A 22,258-nucleotide genomic window follows, 5' to 3' on the forward strand; every position below is an offset into this window, starting at 1 on the left:
CATAAAATTCTAATACCACCACATAGTCTATGTTGGAAGACACAATCACAATAATAGGATTTACTTGTGATGGACGCACAGTTCTAGGGACTTCACATTTTAACACATTTAGTGTTAATAACATCCCTCCAAGACAGGTAGTATTACGATTATCTCCATTTATACAAATGAAGAAACTGAGGCACAGATAGATGAACACACCCGATGTCATATAGCTGGTAAGAAGCAGAGAATGGATTTTAGCCACATCAGTCAGACTGCAAAGTTCATGTTCACCAATACACTATGTTAACCAATACACTATAGTAAGGGTCATGCAAGAGTCGGCTTTTTTTTTTTTTTTTTAACCTGAAAACCTTTTTGAATCTCAAACACTAGGATAGCTTTGCAATAAGAAAAGTACAAGCTTTGGATTCAAACACACTCAAATAAACCCCCCGAATAAAGTCAGAACCTCAGCTTCCTCATATGTAAAATGACGATACTTAAGTTATTGTGGAGGTCAGAGAATATAACTAAAGTGCCAAGTACAGTATACAAGATAGAAGTAAGCTCACTGACACCTAGAAGATCCACGGTTGGACTTCGCAATCCACGAGTCTCATAAATTGTAGGACAAATACTGTATGTGTACCCATTTTTTAAGAATCGTCCCTGGCTTTCCATAAACTTTCCAGGGGGTACGTGATCTCCAAAAGGTTACAAGCCACCGAAGTACATAGCAGGTACTAAAAAAACATGGGTTATCTTTCCCTTCTTGTCCTCTAAAAACGCCCCTTTTTCCACTAAGAATGATACACCAAGGCTTCACAAGAAATCTCAATTATTCCCCACCATTTCCCTGGCTTGGTAACTCGTTTTCTAAAGGGCCCTCAAACGCTGCTTCATCCCGCCCTTCTCCGAGAGAAACAAAAGGTATTCACTCGGGAAGCCTCTTTTGACACTCGTCCACTAGCGGCAGAAAGCACCACGCGGGCAGGAGAACCCAGCAGGAGCCAGAGCTTCCGAGTGGCACCAGAGAGACCTGACGCCCTGCGCTGCGGGAGGAGGAGAATGCGTTTCCCAAAACTACAGGACAGCCCAGAATTCCGCCCCCTAGGACCCTCCGCCCCCACCCCGCACACCCAGTCCTCCCTCTCTCTGGAACTCCGGTGCAGGCAGGTCCTGCGGCTCTGCCTCGCGCGGGCGTGGCGGAGGAGAGAGACGTTACCAGAGCTGGAGGGCGCAGCGCGACGACGTCCCAGCTCCGCTGCCCCCACGGGCGGCGCCACCCCCGGCAGAAGACCGGCCCTGGACTCCCCCCCACAAGCGATCCAAGTACAGATCTCCACCCGGGCTGGGAACCGGCTCCGGGCTTTTCCGTTTTCCAAAGCGGCTTCCGCTTCCGGGCTAGCCTTTGCCGGAAGCAGTATATGGAGGACGTAAAAGTGTCGCGCCGGCGGTGATTCCGGAAGAAACAAGAGTGCGGCGTGAGCATGGTGAGAGAGAAGGGTTGAGGAGGGATATTGTCAGACCCCATTTGAGCGGAGATTCAGGGAGTCATCCCCTGGCCAATGTTCATGCCCCTGCTTATTTTCATTCTGATCATAGCTCTTCAACTGCTCGAAGCGGTGCCTGTTATGCTCGAGTGGGCCGGGTTGGGGCAGAGAGGATCGGAGGAACTGGGTTTTTTGAGGGAAGAGGGGAAGGGAATGGGCAAAAGAAAAGAAGGAACTCAGGAACATGGGATGTATTTCCGACTCTTAACTTCTAAAACTTCTGTTTCAAGGGGAAGCAAAAGAAAACAAGGAAGTATGCGACCATGAAGCGAATGCTTAGTCTCAGAGATCAGAGGCTGTAAGTGTCTGGAATCTACTGGGTTCGTAGACTGCCCAAAGATATGGAAGTCACGAGGGGATAAGTAGTTAAAACTTTTGTTGTTACTTTGTGTTCACTTTTAATGTCATTGTGTATTGGATATATATATAGCATGAGATAGTCAAGTGTATAACAGCCACATAGCTGCTGAAGGAGTACCCTGGTGAATGGGACTGGAATTAAACATCTAAGCGTTCACTTTGTGCCACCATTTTATATATTTTATCTACTATATCACATTTAAGCCTCCTAATATTTCTGTGACGTGGGTAAGATTATATTTATGTTCTTGTCATTAGACTACTACATTCCATAGGGGGGGAAAAAACCTTACAATTGTTGAAGGAGGGTGAGGTCAGAGATCATGTTTGTCTTGTGTCTCCAGCACCTGACACTCAAATATTTTTTAAAGAAAGAATGGGAAACACCTAGATGTCTTCATTGTATAAATTTCATAAGAATTCAGATGACTGTGGAAGGAGAGAGTGGAATGATGTTCCCTATTATAAGGAGGGTGTAAAAAGCTTCACTGCTTCAGTGAAGAATGGACAAAGTTACTAAATAAGGACTGGTATTCATTGTGTTTAAGAGCCTCAATACAAAGGAATGGTCATTAGAGCCTTCAGAGTTATTAAATTGTATTTTCTGCCTTTAGTATGTATTTATTATATAATTTTTAGGAAATTTCCCATTAATAATATTTTATTTCTAGTTAAAAGTTAAATTTTGTATATGTGTGGTTACATTTTAGCCCTTTATAAAAGGAATGGGGGTTCCTCCTCCGTTCCTACTGTTGAAGCATCTGAAGATAAACATCAGCCTTTTTACCCACTGCTTGAAAGTGGATTTTGATCTTTGATAAAAAGCTTCTAAGGAAGAAATGATAGTGTAACCAACATTTATTTATTTATCCATTAAAAAGTTTTATGGGTTTTTGGCTAGAGATTGTTAAAATTAATTATGTCTAATGAATTATGTTAACTTCCCACACAGTTATTTGTGCTCAAAAAAATATATATATATAGCCCTGACCGGTTTGGCTCAGTGGATAGAGTGTCAGCCTGAGGACTGAAGGGTCCCAGGTTCGATTCCGGTCAAGGGCATATACCTTGGTTGCGGGCACATCCCCAGTGGGGGGGTGTGCAGGAGGCAGCTGATCAATGTTTCTCTCTCATCGATGTTTCTAACTCTCTATCCCTGTCCCTTCCTCTCTGTAAAAAATCAATAAAATATGTTTTAAAATATATATATATTATATATTTTAATATATATATTAATGTAATAATATATATAATATATATAAATATATATATATATATTAATGTAAAAAAATGTATGCTTAGCCCTAGCCAATTTGGCTCAATGGATAGAGCGTCGGCCTGCAGACCGAAGGATCCTAGATTCAAATCCGGTCAAGGGCACATGCCTGGGTTGCAGGCTCCGTCCAACATGCAGGAGGCAGCCAATCAATGATTCCCTCTCATCATTGATGTTTCTATCTCTCTCTTCCTCTCCCTTCCTCTCTGAAATCAATTTTTAAAAATCTATTAAAAAATGTATGCTTGCCCTAACCGGTTTGGCTCAGTGGATAGAGAGTCGGCCTTCGGACTCAAGGGTCCCAGGTTCGATTCCGGTCAAGGGCATGTACCTTGGTTGCGGGCACATCCCCAGCAGGGGATGTGCAGGAGGCAGCTCATTGAAGTTTCTCTCTCATCGATGTTTCTCTCTCATCGATGTTTCTAACTCTCTCTCCTTCTCCCTTCCTCTCTGTAAAAAATCAATAAAATATATTAAAAAATAAAAATAAAAAATGTATGCTCATACTAATGTAAAGAAGTCACAAAGTAAGCTTTTCTCTGAAGACAAAAAGAAACTTTAAATTTTGAATGAGATTATAACTGCTATTGTTTTTTCTTCCCTGCATTTAATTTACTTTTTTTTCCCTAGTAAAGAAAAGGATAGATTAAAACCTAAAAAGAAAGAAAAGAAAGATCCGAGTGCACTCAAAGAAAGAGAAGTGTGAGTAATCAACATTTTCAAGTTTTCCTTTCAAACATTCTGAAACCATAGACCCCTTAGAAATCCAGGATTTCCCGAACTGATTTGCTCAGTCATTTCTAAGTCTAGCACAACTATGCATATGAAAGTGATATTGATGAGCATATACCAACTCCAATGGTTCAAAAGTTTTTTTATTTCATGGAGCAGTAAAATTTTCTCTGAAATCCTGGGGATTAAATCTAATATTATTTGTTTTCTTTGCCAAGAATCTTTCAAAAGAAATAATAGTCATTGTTTAACACACTGGCATTTCTTAAAAGAGAGAATGTATCATCAAAAAAATAGAAAGACCATATTTTCAGAATAAAGGTTATTTCTTTTAAATAAATACATTTAATTTTATGAAACCTCATCACATTTTGCTTGTTTTCCTCATTTTGCCTTAGTGTGGTGATGGATAAACCATCACAGGATTTATTTCCAAGAACAAAGAAAAAAGAGCTTAATCTATAGCAAACTGTTCCAAGTAGACTTATTTTTGTTCATACCAAAGTATCAATGTAGATATTACTTTGTGTTTTGTTTCTTTCTCTTTCAGCCCCCAACACCCCTCCTGCTTATTCTTTCAATATAACACACAGCTAGGCCCACCTTACCACATCCTGGTTGATACCAACTTTATCAACTTTTCCATTAAAGCCAAACTGGACTTAGTGCAGTCAATGATGGATTGTCTCTATGCCAAGTGTGAGTATCATACTTTTACATTTCTGTGACATTTATACAGAATAATCATATTTATCCAAATACATGAAAAGAAGGGAATGGGGTTCTAGTTAACTTAATTGCTGGGCATTTAATGTGCTCACCATAGCAATGACCTTTTTTTTTTTTTAATATATTTTATTGATTTTTTACAGAGAGGAAGGGAGAGGGATAGAGAGCTAGAAACATCGATGAGAGAGAAACATCGACCAGCTGCCTCCTGCACACCCCCTACCGGGGATGTGCCCGCAACCAATGTACATGCCCTTGACCGGAATCGAACCTGGGACCTTTCAGTCCACAGACCGACGCTCTATCCACTGAGCCAAACCGGTTTCAGCAACAATGACCATTTTTAATAAATTGAAGTATAATGCAAACTTGACTGGGAATAATTAAATTCTCACAATTCAGAAAACACTTACTGTGCTTAGATACTTATTATGGACAATAACTTTGAAAATAGTAGGGGAATTTTCTGTTTCCTAATTCTGGATTTTAAAATTCTGGGTAAATGAGCATCCCTGGCCAGTGTGGCTCAGTTGGTTGAAGCATCATCCTGTATACCAAAAGGTGGCAGGTTTGATTCCTGGTCAGGGCACATACCCAGGTTTCAGGTTTGATCCCCGGTCAGGGCACACATGGGGGTAGCCAGTGGATGTTTCTCTCTCACATCAGTTTCTCTCTTTCTCTCTCTCTCCCCGCCTCCTTCCCTCCCTCCCTCCCTTCCTCCCTCCCTCCCTTTCTCCCTCCCTCCCTCCCTCCCTCCCTCCCTCCCTCCCTCCCTCCCTCCCTCGCTCTCTCTAAAATCAATAAAAAATAGCCGAAACCAGTTTGGCTCAGTGGATAGAGCATCGGTCTGCGGACTGAAGGGTCCCAGGTTCGATTCCGGTCAAGGGCATGTACATTGGTTGCAGGCACATCCCCGGTAGGGGGTGTGCAGGAGGCAACTGGTCGATGTTTCTAGCTCTCTATCCCTCTCCCTTCCTCTCTGTAAAAAAATCAATAAAATATATTTCAAAAAATAAAATAAAATAAAATCAATAAAAAATAAATTAGTTAAATAAAATTCTGGATAAATGAAAATTTATTATATTTCTCAGTATATATATTCTTATTCTTTTACATTGAGGAGGAAGCATTCTTCATACCATTCCAGTATAGAAAAGCTAAATAAGACATTTTGTCATTTATAATCACAGAACCAGAAGTGATGATGGTCACTGCTTCCTAGTTTGGTATTTATTTGTACCACAAAGGATCTGGGGTAGTTTATTTACAACTAGGTATACAGTTTACCATTCATAAATGTCCCTTGTGTATTTAGATATCCCCTCCTTCAAATGATCTTCCCTCACTACCATGAATAGGGAAAAGAAAATTTAGGCCATGTAAAAGGGAATAACTTCCTAATAGTGAGATCTGTTGCATTTTGTGGTGAGTTTATATTCATAATATTTTCCAGTCACCTAGTTAAAGGTGCAAGTGAAAAGTAGACTTAAGATTTTCCATAAAGAATGAATTATTGGAATCGAAGGGAAAAAAATGCACTTCTTTAATATTTAAAAGATACTATAATGAGTAACATTATAGAGTGATAGTAATGTAAATGTTGTTTATTGATGTATTAAAACTAGCAAGATGGTGTAAGGATATGATAGATAAAAGAACTAAATTCTTTAAATGCCTAAAATGAATAAATGTAAAAAGTGTGGCCTTAGCTGGTTTAGCTCAGTGGATAGAGCGTCAGCCTGCGGACTGAAGGGTCCCGGGTTTGATTTCAGTCAAGGTTACATGCCCAGGTTGTAGGCTCAATCCCCAGTGTGGAGCGTGTAGGAGGCAGCTGATTGATGATTCTCATCATTGATGTTTCTATCTCGTTCTCCCTTCCTCTCTGAAATAAATAAAAAATATATTATTGAAAAAAGAAAAGTGTGCCTGGCCACGGTGGCTCAGTAGTTGAGCATCAACCTATGAATTAGGAGGTCATGGTTCAATTCTCGGTCAGGGCACATGCCCTGTTTGCAGGCTCCATTCCCAGTGTGGGGCGTGCAGGAGGCATCCGATCAATGATTCTCTCTCATCATTGTTGCTTCTATCTCTCTCTCCCTCTCCCTTCCTCTCTGAAATCAATAAAAATATATTTTGAAATCAATAAAAACATATAAATTTTTAAGTGACTGCATAAGTTTATTATATTAATATACGAAGGTAACCACCAAATGAAGAATACAGCTAATAGAGTAAAATAGTTATCTTTTTAAGGATCAGAATTGATGGGGTGGGAAAGTTTCAGGGGATCGTTATTCATTCATATAGGCCTTTCTGTATTTCTTTTTAAAGCTATGTATATGTAATACTTTAATTTTTTTTTAATCTCTTAGAAATAATAAAGATTAGTCTCAAGTCAGGGCACTAAAATGGCTGTAAGAGTGAACTAGGAAGGCCCTTTATGAGGAAAGACGCTAAACTTGGTGTATTTCCATGGTGTTTCTTATAGTTGCCTTAGCTGCTTCTCCAGCTTCTCAGAAATGCTGTGACCTGTTTGTAAATGAGATGAATCAGGGGTACAAGCCCGGCCCCTTTGAGGTGAATTGTTTCCTTAATTCAATAGCTCCCCCATTATTATCTAGATGATGATCGTTTAAGAGAGCTTTAGCCCTGTTTTAGGCTTTCTCTAGATATGGATACTTTAGAGGACAGCTATAATGCCTTTTCTAAAAACAAACTTATTAAGGAGAATACCACTTTTTGCAGTCTTTTGTGTAAGTTTAAGTAAAGTTTAAGTTTTAAGTAAAGTGCAAACTTACTTACCTAGGAGATTAACTGTTCTGAACTCTGCTTACTAATTTTTCTTCACTTGCCTTTATACCTAAAGGAAGGCCTTTATATTCTTCTTGCCTTGAAGATGTCCCTTTGACCTTTCCATAGCTCCTGGCATATTCCATTCCCATCTGATGGGAATAGTTAGCTTCCCATCAGCTTTCTTTTATGCCCATCAGTCCTCTTTCCTATTACTTTCCATTTCTTTATAGTGATTTTTCTGGGCCTACTTCTGTGCTCCAGATGCAAGCCCTTGCTTGCTTCACTGCTACCTGGGCCTGAAATTGATCCTCTTAAGGCATATATTGCCCTCTGATTCCATGATGATCTGATCTTACTGACTTCATACCTCTATTTTACAACTGCTTTTTCTTCTGAGTATTATATTTTATTTTAACATTACTTTGCTTTCAAAAGTATTAATGTATTTGAAAAAATATATAGCATTAAAAAAAAAAGAAAGTTTCCTATAATGCCTTACCTCAGAGAGGGTCGGTTTTAAAAATTCATACACAATCTCTGTAGGGTGAAGGTTCGTTTTTTTTCTTTTATAAATGAAAATGGATCATACATTACTTACTATGTATGTTTGTCCTTTTTTTTAACTGCTTTGAGATATAAGTCACATACCATATAATATACCCATCTATACTAATAAAAGCATAATATGCTAATTAGACCGGGTCAACCGGACATCTTCCGGATGTCCAGCTTCCTTGCGGACAAAGCCACGGTGGCGGGAGCAGAGGCAGAGGCAGTTAGGGATGATCAGGCCGGCAGGGGAGGGCAGTTAGAGGGTGATTAGGGAACCTGCCCAGGTTTGGGGCTGTATCCCAGTAGAGGGCGTGTGGTAGGTGACCAATCAGTGTTCTGCTCTCAATCAAAGTTTCTCTCTCCCTCTCTCTTCCTATCTCTCTGAAAATCAATTTTTTTAAACCCACATTTTTATTTCTAAAAATCAAAAAGAACCATAAAATTATGGATCCTTAACCAACATCCCTAAATTCTTCCCTTTCCCACCATTCCTAGGCAACCACAATTTGTTTTCTGTCTTTGTAGATTTGGCTGTTCTGGACATTTCATTAAAATGGGGTCATAAAATATTTGGTCCTCTTTTATTTAGCATAACATTTTCAAGAGTCACCTATGTTAAAGCATGTACATCATTTCTTTGTATTACCAAGTAATATTCTATTGTATGGATAGATCACACTTACCCATTTCTCCTTGCTTTATTGAAAAAATATATCATGAGTGTTTTCAGTACTTCTAGTTTTTACCCTGTTATAAACAAGGCTGTAGTGAATATCTTTGTGAATATGTCTGTGTTAAAGTGAAGTATTTCTTTTTTTTTTAATTGATTTTTAGAGAGAGAGAGGAAGAGGGAGAGAGAAAGATGTGTTGTTCCACTTATTTATGTTTTCATTGGTTGATTCTTGTATAAGCCCTGACCAGGAATCGAATCCACAACCCCAGCATGTGCCCTGACTGGGAACTGAACCGTGACCTCCTGGTTCGTAGGTCAGTGCTCAACCACTGAGCCACATCAGCCGAGTTCGTGGGTCTTTCTAAGATTCTTGGCAGGATATAATTCAGAGATAGTAAAATCCGTCTACTCACAAGTTCTTTTATTAATATGTGTGTGTGTTTTTTCTGGCAGGTATCCCTTGTATAACTGACTGTGTAATGGCTGAAATTGAGAAATTGGGGCAGAAGTATCGAGTGGCTCTAAGGTAGGAAGAAGCTGGTTGGTCTAGATTTGTTCTAGATTGGTATACTGAATATTCTTTTGACCTTCATCTGTTTGCTGTCCAAAGATTTCTTGGCTGAGTAGATTAAATAAAAATATAAAATTAGTTAACTGTGGTCAAGAACACAGACATTTGATGACTAGAGACATTTTAAGCTGAAGCCTTTTTTAAAAATTACATTTATTGGGAAACATTGGTTAATAACATTATATATAAGTTTCTGGTGTACAGCTGTATAATACAACATCTGTATATCCCATTTTGTGCTCATCACCCAAAGTCTATTCTCCTTTTGTTGCCATATATTTGACCCCTTTTACTCTTTTTTTAAAATATATTTTATTGATTTTTTACAGAGAGGAAGGGAGAGGGATAGTTAGAAACATCAGTGAGAGAGAAACATCGATCAGCTGCCTCCTGCACATTCCCTACTGGGGATGTGCCTGCAACCAAGGTACATGCCCTTGACAGGAATCGAACCTGGGACCCTTCAGTCCACAGGCCGACACTCTATCCACTGAGCCAAACCGGTTAGGGCTGACCCCTTTTACTCTCTTCACCATCTTCCTCCTGCCCCCTTCTCCTCTGGTAACCACCATACTGTTGTTTGTGACTGTTTTGTTTATTCATTGGTTGCTTTTTGTTTTATATCGCACATATGAGTGAAATCATGTGGTTCTTGTCCTTTGCTGTCTTATTTTGCTTAACATGATACTCTCAAGGTCCATTCATGTCACAGATGGCAATATTTCACCTTTTTCCATTGTATATATGCACAGTATCTTTATCCAACCATCAGTCAAAAGACGCTTAGGTTGTTTCTATGTCTTGGTTATTGTGAACTGAGTTATTTAGTCATATTGGTCTTGTGGGCCTCCTTTTAAGATCCTCTACATTTTCAATTAGAAAGTGTCTTCCTGTTAGTTTATCTAGACAGCTCCTTCAGAATCTCACAGTTAGAGAATTCACATTCTAAGTTTTGAGTCTACTCTAGAAAGTACCCTTGAAATTAGAGTAGCAGTTCCCAAAGTATGTTCATGGACCCCTAGGAGTCTCAGAGATCTTTGCAGGGAGTTTGCAAAACCGTTTTCATAATAATATAAAAACATTGCCTTTGTCACTGTGCCGACATGTATACTGATGGTGGAAATGCTGGTTTGGTGCCTTAGTACAAATCAAAGCAATGGACCAAATAATGCTATTTGTATTTTTTGTTTGTTTTTAACTCACTGGCAATTTTTTAAAACGCCCTGGCTGGTGTGGCTTTATTGGTTGGGCTTCAACCTATACCTATAAACTGAAAGGTTGCTGATTTGATTCCTGGTATTTCAATAGGGATTGCATTGAATCTGTAGATTGCCTTGGGTATTATGGACATTTTAATGATGTTGATTCTTCCAATCCATGAACATGGTTTATTCTTCCACTTGTTTATATCTTCTTCTATCTCTTTTTTCAACATCATATACTCAAAAGAGTACAGGTCTTTTGCCACCTTGGTTAAGTTTATCCCTAAGTATCTTAATTTTTTTGTTGCAATGGTATATGGGATTGTTTGTTTAGTTTCTCTTTCTAGAATTCATTATCGGTGTATAAAAAAGCCATCAATTTTTGGGTATTGATTTTGTATCCTGCTACATTGCCAAATTCATTTATTAAATCTAGTAGTTTTTTGATGGAGTCTTTAGGGTGTTTTGTGTACAATATCATGTCATCTGCAAATAATGAGAGTTTTACTTCCTCCTTTATAATTTGGATGCCTTTTACTTCTTCTTGTCTGATCGCTATGGCTAGCAATTCCAGTACTATGTTGAATGAGTGAAAGCGCACATCCCTGTCTTATTCCTGTTCTTAGGGGAAATGCTTTTAGTTTTTGCCCATTGAGTATAATATTGGCTGTCAGCGTGTCATATATGGCCTTGTTGAGATATGTTCTCTCTATTCCCACTTTGCAGAGAGTTTTTATCAAAAATGGGTGTTTGATTTTGTTGAATGTTTTTTCTGCATCTGAATCATTATCTGACTTCCTTCACAAAAATCAATTTCAGGTAGATTAAGTGTCTAAACTTTTACAGAAAATATAGAGAATATCTTAATGATTTTGGAGTGGGCAAGGATTTCTTAAGCCCAAACCAGAATGGAAAACTAATCAATTTGACTATATTGAAATCAACTACTTCTCTATAACAAAAGATACCATAAAGTGACAAGACAAGCCACATATATTAGTAACATATATAACCAACAAAGGGCTTATTTTTAAAATATATAAAAAACTACAAATCTCTAAGATAAAGACAAAATCCTTAAATTCACAATGAAATATTTCATACTCAGCAGATTGGCAAGAATTAAAGTATGCCTGACAATGTGAAGAATAGTTGGGACTATGGAGCAATGGTAATTCTCAACTCAGTTGCTATGGATATAAATTGGACAGTCACTTTGGAGAGCAATTTGGTAATATCTGACAAAATCGAGGCTGTCCATATTCTTACAACACTGTCTTTCAACCTGGGAAATCACAAATCTATAGGTTGTAAAGTCTATTTAATGGGTCACAACTAGTACTTTTTTTTTTTTAATATATTTTATTGATTTTTTACAGAGAGGAAGAGAGAGGGATAGAGAGTTAGAAACATCGATGAGAGAGAAACATCGATCAGCTGCCTCTTGCACACCTCCCACTGGGGATGTGCCCGCAACCAAGGCACATGCCCTTGACTGGAATCGAACCTGGGACCCCTGAGTCCACTGAGCCAAACCAGTTTCGGCTCAACAACTAGTACTTTTTTTTTTTTTTAACTAGTACTTTTTTAAATGAAGTATAGAATAAACTATAAAATACCAGCATGCATTGCATGTAGCAAAGATTGAGTATTATATCACAGAACTTTTCTCACTTTTATATTGAGTGCTAGGTAAAATGTATTTCATACTGTGAGTCTGGTTAAAAAAAAAAGGGGGGGGGCTGTCTTTGAGAAGCTCATTTACATGTATTGGAGACAAGTATTGGAATTTTCTTATATGTATAGTAGCAAAAAATTGCAAGCAGCTAAAAGATCCATTAAGATAATGAATAAATTATGTAATGTTCATGAATAAAATACTACATAGTGGTGAAAATGATGAAGTAGAGTTAGTTGCATGTCAATATGGATAAGTCTCTCAAAACAATGTAAAAAAAAAAAAAAAAGCAAGCACATATGTAGAACATATTGTTTATCTGAAGTTTAAAAACATGCAAACTAGGCCCTGGCCAGGGAGCTCAGTTGGTTAGTTTTGTCCTGAACGCCAAGGATGTAAGTTCAATCCCTGATCAAGGCACATACAAAAATCAACCAATGAATGCATAAATAAGTGGAACAAGAATTTGATGTTTCTATCTATCTATCTCTCTATCTATCTATCATCTATGTCTCTATTTCTATCTCACTCTCTTTTCCTCTCTCTCTCTCTCAAATCAATAAAATTTTTTTTAAAACATGCAAGCTACATTGTTTACAAGTACATAAATATGTAATTTTAACATCGATGAGGGAGAAACATCAATCAGCTGCCTCCTGAACACCCCATACTTGAAATATTTCAAATAAAAATGAGAAAAGAGGCAATTATTTAAAAAGTAATTTAAAATAAACAATGGGGAGCCGAAACCGGTTTGGCTCAGTGGATAGAGCGTCAGCCTGCGGACTGAATGGTCCCAGGTTCGATTCTGGTCAAGGGCATGTACATTGGTTGCGGGCACATCCCCGGTAGGGGGTGTGCAGGAGGCAGCTGGTCGATGTTTCTCTCTCATCGATGTTTCTAGCTCTCTATCCCTCTCCCTTCCTCTCTGTAAAAAATCAATAAAATATATATTTTTTAAAAATAAATTAAAATAAAATAAAATAAACAATGGGAGGGGAGAACACTGAAGCACCAAATGGAGGCACCAAGTTTGGCTGTGAAAAGAAGCAGAGAAATGGGATGTTAACTAGAGGGGCTGGTATTAGTAAAAAGAAGGATTTTTTTTCTTTTTTAAAATGGATAAGGTACTAGAGCATGTTGGTATATTTCTGGGAAAGAACAATGGGAAGGAGGAGATCAGTGATTTCAGCAGTAAAGGGATAACAAATAAGAGCAAAGGCCTAGACTATTGCCTACCTCGTTTCTCAGCGGCCAGTCTTCCTTTCTTCTCGTGTGTCCTCTTCTCCACAGCCCACTTAGTCTTTCTAAGGCAAAGCTTTGCTTGTGTTACTCTGTCCTGGAAAAACTTTCATGACTCCCCATCACTTGTGTCATGGAGCTCACACTCCTCAGCCTGGCATTGGAGACTCTCCCGTTTGTCCTCAACTTGCCTTTCCAGTCCTATCTCACTTTCCTCTGCACGAACACTCTTCTCTTCCCTACACACACCCAAACCATTTCACAGAGTTTGGGCTCCCTGTTTGGAATGTGCCTGCCTTAACTTTGCTTGGAACATTCTTTCATCATCATTTTGTTTTTATCTCCATGTAATTTTTTCTTAAATATACCCAACCCACATTGACTTAGCTCTGAACTCTGCAATGTGGAGTATTTTTGTTGCACTTGGTACCTGTGTGCTGCCTTGTATTTTTATTCATCATCATTATGTAACAGAGTATGGCTCTGAGGATCACAGACTTGGGTTTATACATTTCACATTTGTATAAAAATATGTGGTTGATTTTCTAATAGCAAATAATATAAACAAATACATATGGGGTGGGGCAAAAATATGTTTACAGTTGCGAGTACACAAAACAGTTTATTCTTATATTATTTTTATTGATTATTATATTATTTTCCATATGAATAACTGTAAACCTTTTGCCACATCCTGTGTAGTAAAAAGTAAAATTCCCCCTCCATATTCACACTTTGTCCATTCTCCTCCCCTGGAATTGACAACTGAGAAGGATTGGTATATAATCAATATGTATTTTCCAGGCAAATGCAAATCTAGAGAAAAGAGATTTGTATTTTCTTAATTGAATGATAGATAGTTCAGTGGCCTGTTTTGTTTATTAAACAGGTTATTATAGGTCCTTCCACATTGATACATACAACTCTACCTCATTTTTTTAAAAATAAGATAAGGGTATCAAAATGTATTTAACTTGATGGATATTCTGATTATCTAAAGGTTTTTTTAAAAAATATATGCTTTTATTGATTTCAGAGGAAGGGAGAGGGAGAGTTAGAAACATCAATGATGAGAGAGAATCATTGACTGGCTGCCTTTTGCACACCCCCTAATGGGGATCAAGACCAAAACCCGGGCATGTGCCCTGACCAGGAATCAGCCATGACCTCCTAATTCATGGGTCACTGCTCAACCACTGAGCCACACCAGCCGGGTGATTATCTCCAGGTTTTGTTTTTATTTTTGTTTTTTATCTCCAATTTTAAACTATGTTTATAAACTATGCTGTGGGGCTATCCTTGTTCCTACATTCTTTTTTTTTTTTTTTTTTTTTGTTCCTACATTCTTGTACAATGTATCAGACAATTTCCTAAAACTGAATTGGTTGGGTTAAAATTGATTTGGTTTTGAATCCTGGCTTTCCTAGCTTGGTTACTTTAAACAAATTAATTCATCTGTAAAAAGGGAATATAATAATTCAGAGTTTTATGAAGATTATATGACCTAAGACACACCAGCTGTCAGTCAGGAAATTTTAATTTCCTTTTTTCTATAAGTTGTCTTTCCAATTAAAAAGTGAACTTCAGCCCTAGCTGGTTTGGCTCAGTGGATAGAGCATCGGCCTGCAGACTGAAGTGTCCCAGGTTCGATTCCGGTCAAGGGCACATGCCTGGGTTGTGGGCTCGATCCCCAGTAGGGGGTGTGCAGGAAGCAGCCAATCAGTGATCCTCTCTCAGCATTGATGTTTCTATCTCTTTCTCCCTTTCGCTTCCTCTCTGAAATCAATAAAAATATATATTTTTAAAAAGGTAAGCTTCATGAGGAGAGGGATGCCTTAAGATCTACACACATAGGTCATGTTACTCTTATTACACTGAGTGAGACTCAGAAAGTTATCCAGTTGTCAGAATGTTTTCCTTAATCCACTTTTATAACATTTTAGGATCGCCAAGGATCCAAGATTTGAACGATTACCATGCACACACAAAGGAACCTATGCAGATGACTGCTTAGTACAGAGAGTAACTCAGGTATCGTCAGTTTTTAAATGCTTGCTTAGTGTGCTTAAAATAAATGAGAGAGAAGGCAAACTATTGTCTCCTGAATGTTCATGGTCAGAAAAGTAGCTGGGAATGTAAATGGTAATGTAATATACATATATATACTAGTAGCCCTGCTCACGAATCGTGCACGAGTTGCCACGTGCCTCAGCTGGCTGCCCCACCCACCGCTACTCGTAGCTTGCTGCCCCACCCTCCTGTAGCTCTCTGCTGGTCGTTAAGTGTCAAAGCGTAACGACCATTTGCATATTACCTCTTTATTATATAGGATATATGTATATACATATATATAGAGAGGGAGGGAGGGAGGGATTGAGAATCCCTTCATAGTAATCGTAGGTGCCTTTATTTACTTGAGGAAGTGGATTAGAAATGTATACCATAACATAATGGAAAGATCATGGGTTTCAAATATTAGCGCCTGCATTTATTAGGTGTGTGATTTGGGACACTTACTGATTCTTTATTCCATAAATCTTTTCTATAAAATGATTCAAGTGAGTAAGTGTAGATAATACAGTTGACCTTTGAACAGCACCAGGATTAGGGGCTCTGACCCCCTGTGCAGTTGAAAATCTTTGTTATTGTCTAACTTTTGACTCCCAAAAACTTAAGTTGTCCTTGGTATCCACGGGAGATTGGGTTCCAGGACCCCCGTAGATACCAAAATCTATAATGTTCAAGTCTCTTATATAAAACTAGTGCCCCGGTGCACAGAATCGTGCACATTGAAAGGAAATTAATTTGAAGGTGGCCTGTGGGGCGGGACTGGGCAAGATGGGTCAGACATGCCCTAGAGCCAACCTCCCATGGTCCCTTCCCAGCTGGCTGCACCTAGGGCAGCGCCATGGCTCAAAGGGCATCTGCGCAGTGAGCGGGGTTCCTCCAGCAGGTGGGGTCCCTCAGCCTGGCCTGCAGGGATCGGCTGAAACCGGTTCTCCAACATCCCCGGAGGGGTCCCGAATTGAGAGAGGGCTGTTCTCGGGTGACTCATCCTGGAATCAGGCTCCCTCCTTGCTGGTTCCGGGGTGTGTCACCCGAGAACTGCTGCTACCAAATCACCGCAGCTCGGCAGCTCCTGCATTGAGCATCTGCCCCCTGGTTTTCAGTGCGTGTCATACCTACTGGCTGGTCAGATGGTCACTTAGCCTTTTAGATGATAGATAGATAGATACATAGATAGATAGATAGATAGATAGATAGATAGATAGATAGATAGATAGATAGATGGTGCAGATCAATGCATACAGTCTGCCCTTCACATCTGCGGACTCCTAACTGCAGAACAAAAACAATACAGATATTTATTGAAAAAAATCCACATATAAGTGAACCCAAGCAGTTGAAACCCATGCTTTTCAAGGGTCAGTTTATAACAGATTTCACCTCTCTGTGAATCTAAACTAAGGTTCCATTCCACTTACTCCCCAAGAAGGAATTTTGTTCCTCTCTACCATGCCCAACCCAGAAGCATTTCTCAGTTGCATCTAAATCTCGAAGGGTGCTATCTCACAAGGACCCAAGAATCAGTTGGTTTTTTATTTCTTGGCAGGCACCACAAGAACTTCTGCTACTGTTTGCCCTTATAAGAGCCTCTCTAGGCTGAGGGTAATCATCTTCATTGGATGACCACATTGTCAGCCCTTTAGCAACTCCATTCATGAGCATGTCCAGCATTTCCCTTAATTTCCCACAGCACAGCTGACATCAGGCTACAACTCTTTATAAAACTCAACGGGAGGTTTGGGTATGATGGAAGTAAAGTACAACATAAATTACCTCCCAGATGGCAACTACATATTGCTTTCAGAGTTGCTAGGCTTAGACTTGTCCTGGAGATCCTAGTCTGCCTTCAGGAACAAGAGGGTAGCCTACCTCCACCACTAGAAGGCCTCAGAGTAGGCCTTACTATTCCGGGAAAGGCAGAAGCTGTGCCCTCCAATCTAAGGCACTTAATCTGCCTTTACATAGAGTCCCTTGGGTCATTTTCCCAAAATCAAGGAATTTTCTACCCCAGGTGTAAAAGTCATTTCCACATATGACCCAAAAAAATGGATTGCAGCTTTTAGCTTTTCTGTCTTCTCCCCCTCAAGATTCTCAGAGTTATATTCAACCCTGGGCAACTTATTAATATGTTTTTAGACATGACCTCCTTAATCATAGTATCTACTCAACAAATTGTTGTAACCTTTGCTATGTACTGTGAAAATGAATTAATTCTTCAGACTCGACAGTGGTTGTGCCATTATAGTATCACTAAGTAGACTCAATAAACTCTATGTGTGTCTCTTACAGCACAAGTGTTATATTGTGGCCACAGTTGACCGGGACCTTAAACGAAGAATCAGGAAGATCCCTGGAGTTCCCATCATGTACATTTCTAACCATAGGTGAGGACTTCCTCTTGGGGAAGTGATTAAAAGCATATAGTTGATATCAAGTAAAAATGAGGTCAGATTATAGAAGAATTTAAAAGAGATTGTTGTATCAAATACTTACTAGTACATAGTTGTATTTGAAAACGAGAGACAAAATAACAAGAACATGGGCAAAAGATAAGGTAGGATTTAGAAATGAGGCAGACATTCACATTGTTGCAATATGATTAACAGAAGAAATAGAGTGACATGTTGCTTTAAATGCAAAGCAGTAATTTAAATCAAGCTAATTTTTTTGGCCAGAAATTTTTATTTTAAAAGCCTAGTGCATGTCATTAGCACCCCTCTGGGAAACTAAATGCCTTTTTTTTTTTTAAGCTGCTCTTTATCCTTCTTGGATGTTCCCATGTCAGTCCTCAGACTACTACTGCCCAGCCTCTCAGCCTGGGGAGAGCACATTAGAGAGGGAATAATATGGGCTAGGGAGTTGCGCTTACCTGGACTCAGTGCCCAGCTCCCTCCATTGGTAACTTTCTGACTTTGAAGAATAAAGAAAATACAGTCAGCATTTTGCTTCAAATCACTCACTATGATATCCCTTTAAAATGTTCCGACTGACAAAAAGGATTCACAGTGAGGGGGTGAGAGTATTGCAGTCAGTGAGGAGGTGAGAGTATGGGTTTTTAGGTGGCTACTGGACCCACCTTTCTTACCAGTGTTAATTTTTTTTCCTGATTAGGTACAACATTGAGCGGATGCCAGATGATTATGGAGCCCCTCGGTTCTAATACTTAAAAGACAAAGTTTCTCTGCTTTCCTTCAAACAACTTTCTCTGCTGCAGGTTTATTAAACATGCTACAACATGCATTATTGCTCCACTCACACATTTGCTGTTATGAGCTGAGAAAGTTAAAACACACTTTTTGGTGGTGTTTTGAAAATGATACTGATGTTGTTTTGAAAATTATATTTTGTGTCATTTAAAATTTTGTTACATCTTTTTATAAATCAGATGACTGCTCACAACTTCGATGGTTGTTGTTTTATATTATTTACTCAACAATACTTATTAAGGTTATACTCGTTACTTAATAAGATATGGTCCTACCCCCAAGACACTCTTATTCTGTTGGAAAAGGGAAATATGTAGATGAATAACTACAGTAAAATAATGATGCTAGGATAAAAGTATGACGACTAGACACAAAAGAGGAAAGAATGTTTTCTTTCTACTTGGTTGGGAAAGGGAGGGAGGAAAGGCTAGAGGTAGTAATGTTTGAGTTAATCTTAAAAAAAAAAATAGGTGCTTGCCTAATGAGGTAAAGAAAATTAGGTGCAGGAAATATAAACAAAAGCATGGAGACAGATATTACATGGAATGAATGTGTTTCACCTGTTCAGACAGCTGCCAGGAGATTCTTACAACTAGAACGTAGGGGGAAGTTATCTGTACCCACATCTGGGACTCTAGAGGTACGACAAGGTGGGAGGGAGGGGGGCCTTATGTGACTTGCTAAAGAGTTTGGACTTGATCTTGAGGTCAGTAGGGAGTTACTAAAAATTTAAATTGGGTAAATACATAACATGATCAGAATAGATACTTTTTTTAAAATATATTTTTATTGATTTTAGAGAGAGAAACATCCATGTTAGAGAGAAAGTGATCCGTTTCCTCCAGTACTCAACCCATCAGGGATGGAATCCGCAACCTGGGCATGTGCCCTGACTGTAATCCAACCAGTGACCTTTCGGTTCATGGGACGATGCTCAACCAACTGAGCCACAACGGCCAGGGCAGAATAGATATTTTAAATGATCACAAGGTAGTATAGGAACAGACAAATAGATCACTGATACAATAAAAAGTCCATAAACCCCTATATATTTATAACAATTTGGTATATTGTAAAGTTTTACTTCAAGTCTAGAAAAAAGAAATTGTATTAGAAAGCCAAATAGTGTGGAGTCATTCTACTAGGGTTAGAATCCTGATTTTTACCAGTTAATATCTATATTAGTTGGGCAATCTACATAAACATTTGGTGCCTTTCTTGCAACCTCTTAAAATGTTTTGAGTCCTGGCCAGTGTGGCTCGTTGGTAGAGTGTCGTCTCATACATTAAGAGATCGGAGGGTCAATTCCGGGTCACGGCACCTGCCCAGGTTGCCAGCTCAATCCCCAATAGGGACATGCGGGAGGCAACTGATCGACGTTTCTCATCCATGTTTTCCTCTAATTTCCTAATTAAATATTTTGTTTAATCCACAAAACAACCCAAATAAGATGGGATTAGATTGAACAGTACCTGGCACAAGTAAGAATTATTCAATAAATGTTAGTAATTATTATTACAATGGCAAGTTGGCTATCCATTTGAAAAACACTTTAGATTCCTACTTTACATTCTTCATGAGAATACATTTCAAGTGGATCAAAGATCTGAACTTTATAAGTGTGAATATATTAAAATTATAGATTTCTATGCAAAGCAATTCCCCCAAATATTAAGACAAGTGACTGGCCAGAAGATTTTCATATATATAACAAGTGAAGAAATGGGTAGTCATGAAGTGCTTACAAGAGTACAAATAGGTATAATCATTTTATTTTATTTTTTATTTATTTATTTTTTATATATATTTTATTGATTTTTTACAGAGAGGAAGGGAGAGGGATAGAGAGTTAGAAACATTGATCAGCTGCCTCCCGCACACCCCCCACTGTGGATGTGCCCGCAACCAAGGTATATGCCCTTGACCGGAATCGAACCCAGGACCTTTCAGTCCGCAGGCTGACGCTCTATCCACTGAGCCAAACCGGTTTCGGCAAGGTATAATCATTTTAGACAGCAGTTTGGCAGGATTGATTAAAATAAAAATTGCAGATATCCTGTGAGCCTAATTCTATTTTTTTTTTGTTATTTAAGTATCACACAGGTGATTTCCCATAAAATACATGATCAGTGTGTTATAAATGTGTAGAGAAATATCCACAAATGTACAAGGAATTATATAGAAGGATGTTTAGTGTACCACTTTATATCAGAGAAAAGCTGAAAAGAATATAAATGTTCATAAAAGGGTCCTAACTATATTATGTCTATACTATGGAATGTCATGAGCATTTAAAAGAATGGGGTAGGTTTAAAAATGGGCGAAGGACTTAAGTAGATAGTTCTCCGAAGAAAATATGCAAATGGCCAACAAGCACATAAAAAGATGCTCAACATCACTAGTCATTAGGGAAATGCAAATCAAAACCACAATGAAATGCCACCTCACACCTATTTAGGATGGTTACTATTAAGAACAAATATGCCCTGGCTGGTTTGGCTCAGTGGATAGAACATCAGCCTGTGGACTGAAGGGTCCCAGGTTCGAGTCCAGTCAAGGGCACATGCCTGGGGTTGTGGGCTTGATCCCCAGTAGGAGGTGTGCAGGAGGCAGCCAATCAATGATTCTCATTATTGGTGTTTCTATCTCTCTTTCCCTCTCCCTTTCTCTCTGAAACCAAAATATATATCACAATACCAGATATCAAGCTATATTACAAAGCCACGGTTCTCAAAACTGCCTGGTACTGGCACAAGAACAGACATATAGACCAATGGAACAGAACAGAGAACCCAGAAATAGACCCAAGCCATTATGTTCAATTAATATTTGACAAAGGAGGCAAGAGCACACAATGGAGTCAAGTATCTCTTCAATAAATGGTGCTGGGAAATTTGGTCAGATACATGCAAAAAAATGAAACTAGATCACCAACTTACACCATACACAAAAACAAACTCAAAATGGTTAAAGGACTTAAATGTAAGACAGGAAACCATAAAAATCTTAGAAGACTCCATGGGCAGCACAATATCAGACATATGTCATAGCAATATCTACTGATACAGCTCCTAGAGCAATGGAAACTAAAGAGAAAATAAATGGGACTACATCAAAATGAAAAGCTGCACAGCAAAAGAAACCAACAAAACAACAAGAAAGCCCACTGAATGGGAGAACATATTTGCCAATGCTATCCTATATAACAAAAGGCTAATATGCAAATTGAGCGACCAGTGGAACAATAAGTTGCTATAACACGCACTGACCACCAGGGGGCAGAAGCTCAACGCAGGAGCTGCCCCTGGTGGTCAGTGCTCTCCCAGGGGGAGCGCTGCTCAGCCAGAAGCTGGGCTCCCAGCTGGCAAGCACAGCAGCAGTGGCGGGAGCCTCTCCCGCCTCTGGGGTAGTGCTAAGGACCCCACGGTGGTCCCGGACTGCAAGAGGCCGCAGGCTGGGCTGAGGGACCCCACCTCCAGTGCACGAATGTCGTGCACTGGGCCTCTAGTTTCAGATAAGGGTTTAATCTGCAAAATTTACAGGGAACTCATACAACTTAACAAAAGGAAGATAAACAATCTAATCAAATGATGGGCAAAGGACCTAAGTAGACACTTTTCGAAAGAGGACATACAGGAG

General features: G+C 39.0%; 2 protein-coding genes across 5 annotated transcripts in view; one reads left to right on the forward strand and one right to left on the reverse strand.

Annotated features, from left to right (window-relative positions):
* The window catches only part of AREL1 (apoptosis resistant E3 ubiquitin protein ligase 1), a 43,013-nt gene extending 41,663 nt beyond the window's left edge, over nt 1-1,350 (reverse strand). For 2 of the 3 annotated variants that reach the window (XM_079767865.1, XM_079767867.1), the window contains exon 1: nt 1,211-1,350. The gene's annotated coding sequence lies outside the window, so the exon portion shown is untranslated. The remainder of the gene's footprint in view (nt 1-1,210) is intronic. The other variant, XM_079767866.1, reaches the window with a different exon arrangement.
* On the forward strand, nt 1,340-18,806 carry FCF1 (FCF1 rRNA-processing protein). Of its 2 annotated transcripts, none has more exons than XM_079767869.1 (8): nt 1,340-1,478; nt 1,769-1,836; nt 3,805-3,876; nt 4,457-4,605; nt 9,107-9,179; nt 15,290-15,377; nt 17,703-17,797; nt 18,525-18,806. In XM_079767869.1, the coding sequence occupies exons 1-8, from the start codon at nt 1,476-1,478 to the stop codon at nt 18,571-18,573; spliced, it is 597 nt and encodes a 198-aa protein (XP_079623995.1). In that variant the 5' UTR covers nt 1,340-1,475; the 3' UTR covers nt 18,574-18,806. The 2 variants fall into 2 exon arrangements, with proteins under 2 accessions (XP_079623995.1, XP_079623994.1); XM_079767868.1 differs by lacking the exon at nt 1,340-1,478 and adding an exon at nt 1,485-1,610.
* The last annotated feature ends 3,452 nt before the right edge of the window (nt 18,807-22,258 follow it).

This window comes from Cnephaeus nilssonii (assembly GCF_951640355.1).
Source record: "Cnephaeus nilssonii genome assembly, chromosome: 4".
Lineage (NCBI taxonomy): Eukaryota > Metazoa > Chordata > Mammalia > Chiroptera > Vespertilionidae > Cnephaeus > Cnephaeus nilssonii.

What these genes read in the sequence shown, in the direction of transcription:
- FCF1 (XM_079767868.1), top strand. Translation starts at nt 1,554, where the DNA reads ATGTTCATGCCCCTGCTTATTTTCATTCTGATCATAGCTCTTCAACTG. An exon ending in GCACTCAAAGAAAGAGAAGT is followed by an intron (nt 3,877 to 4,456) that starts GTGAGTAATCAA and finishes TTTCTCTTTCAG; the next exon opens with CCCCCAACACCCCTCCTGCT. An exon ending in GGATTGTCTCTATGCCAAGT is followed by an intron (nt 4,606 to 9,106) that starts GTGAGTATCATA and finishes TTTTTCTGGCAG; the next exon opens with GTATCCCTTGTATAACTGAC.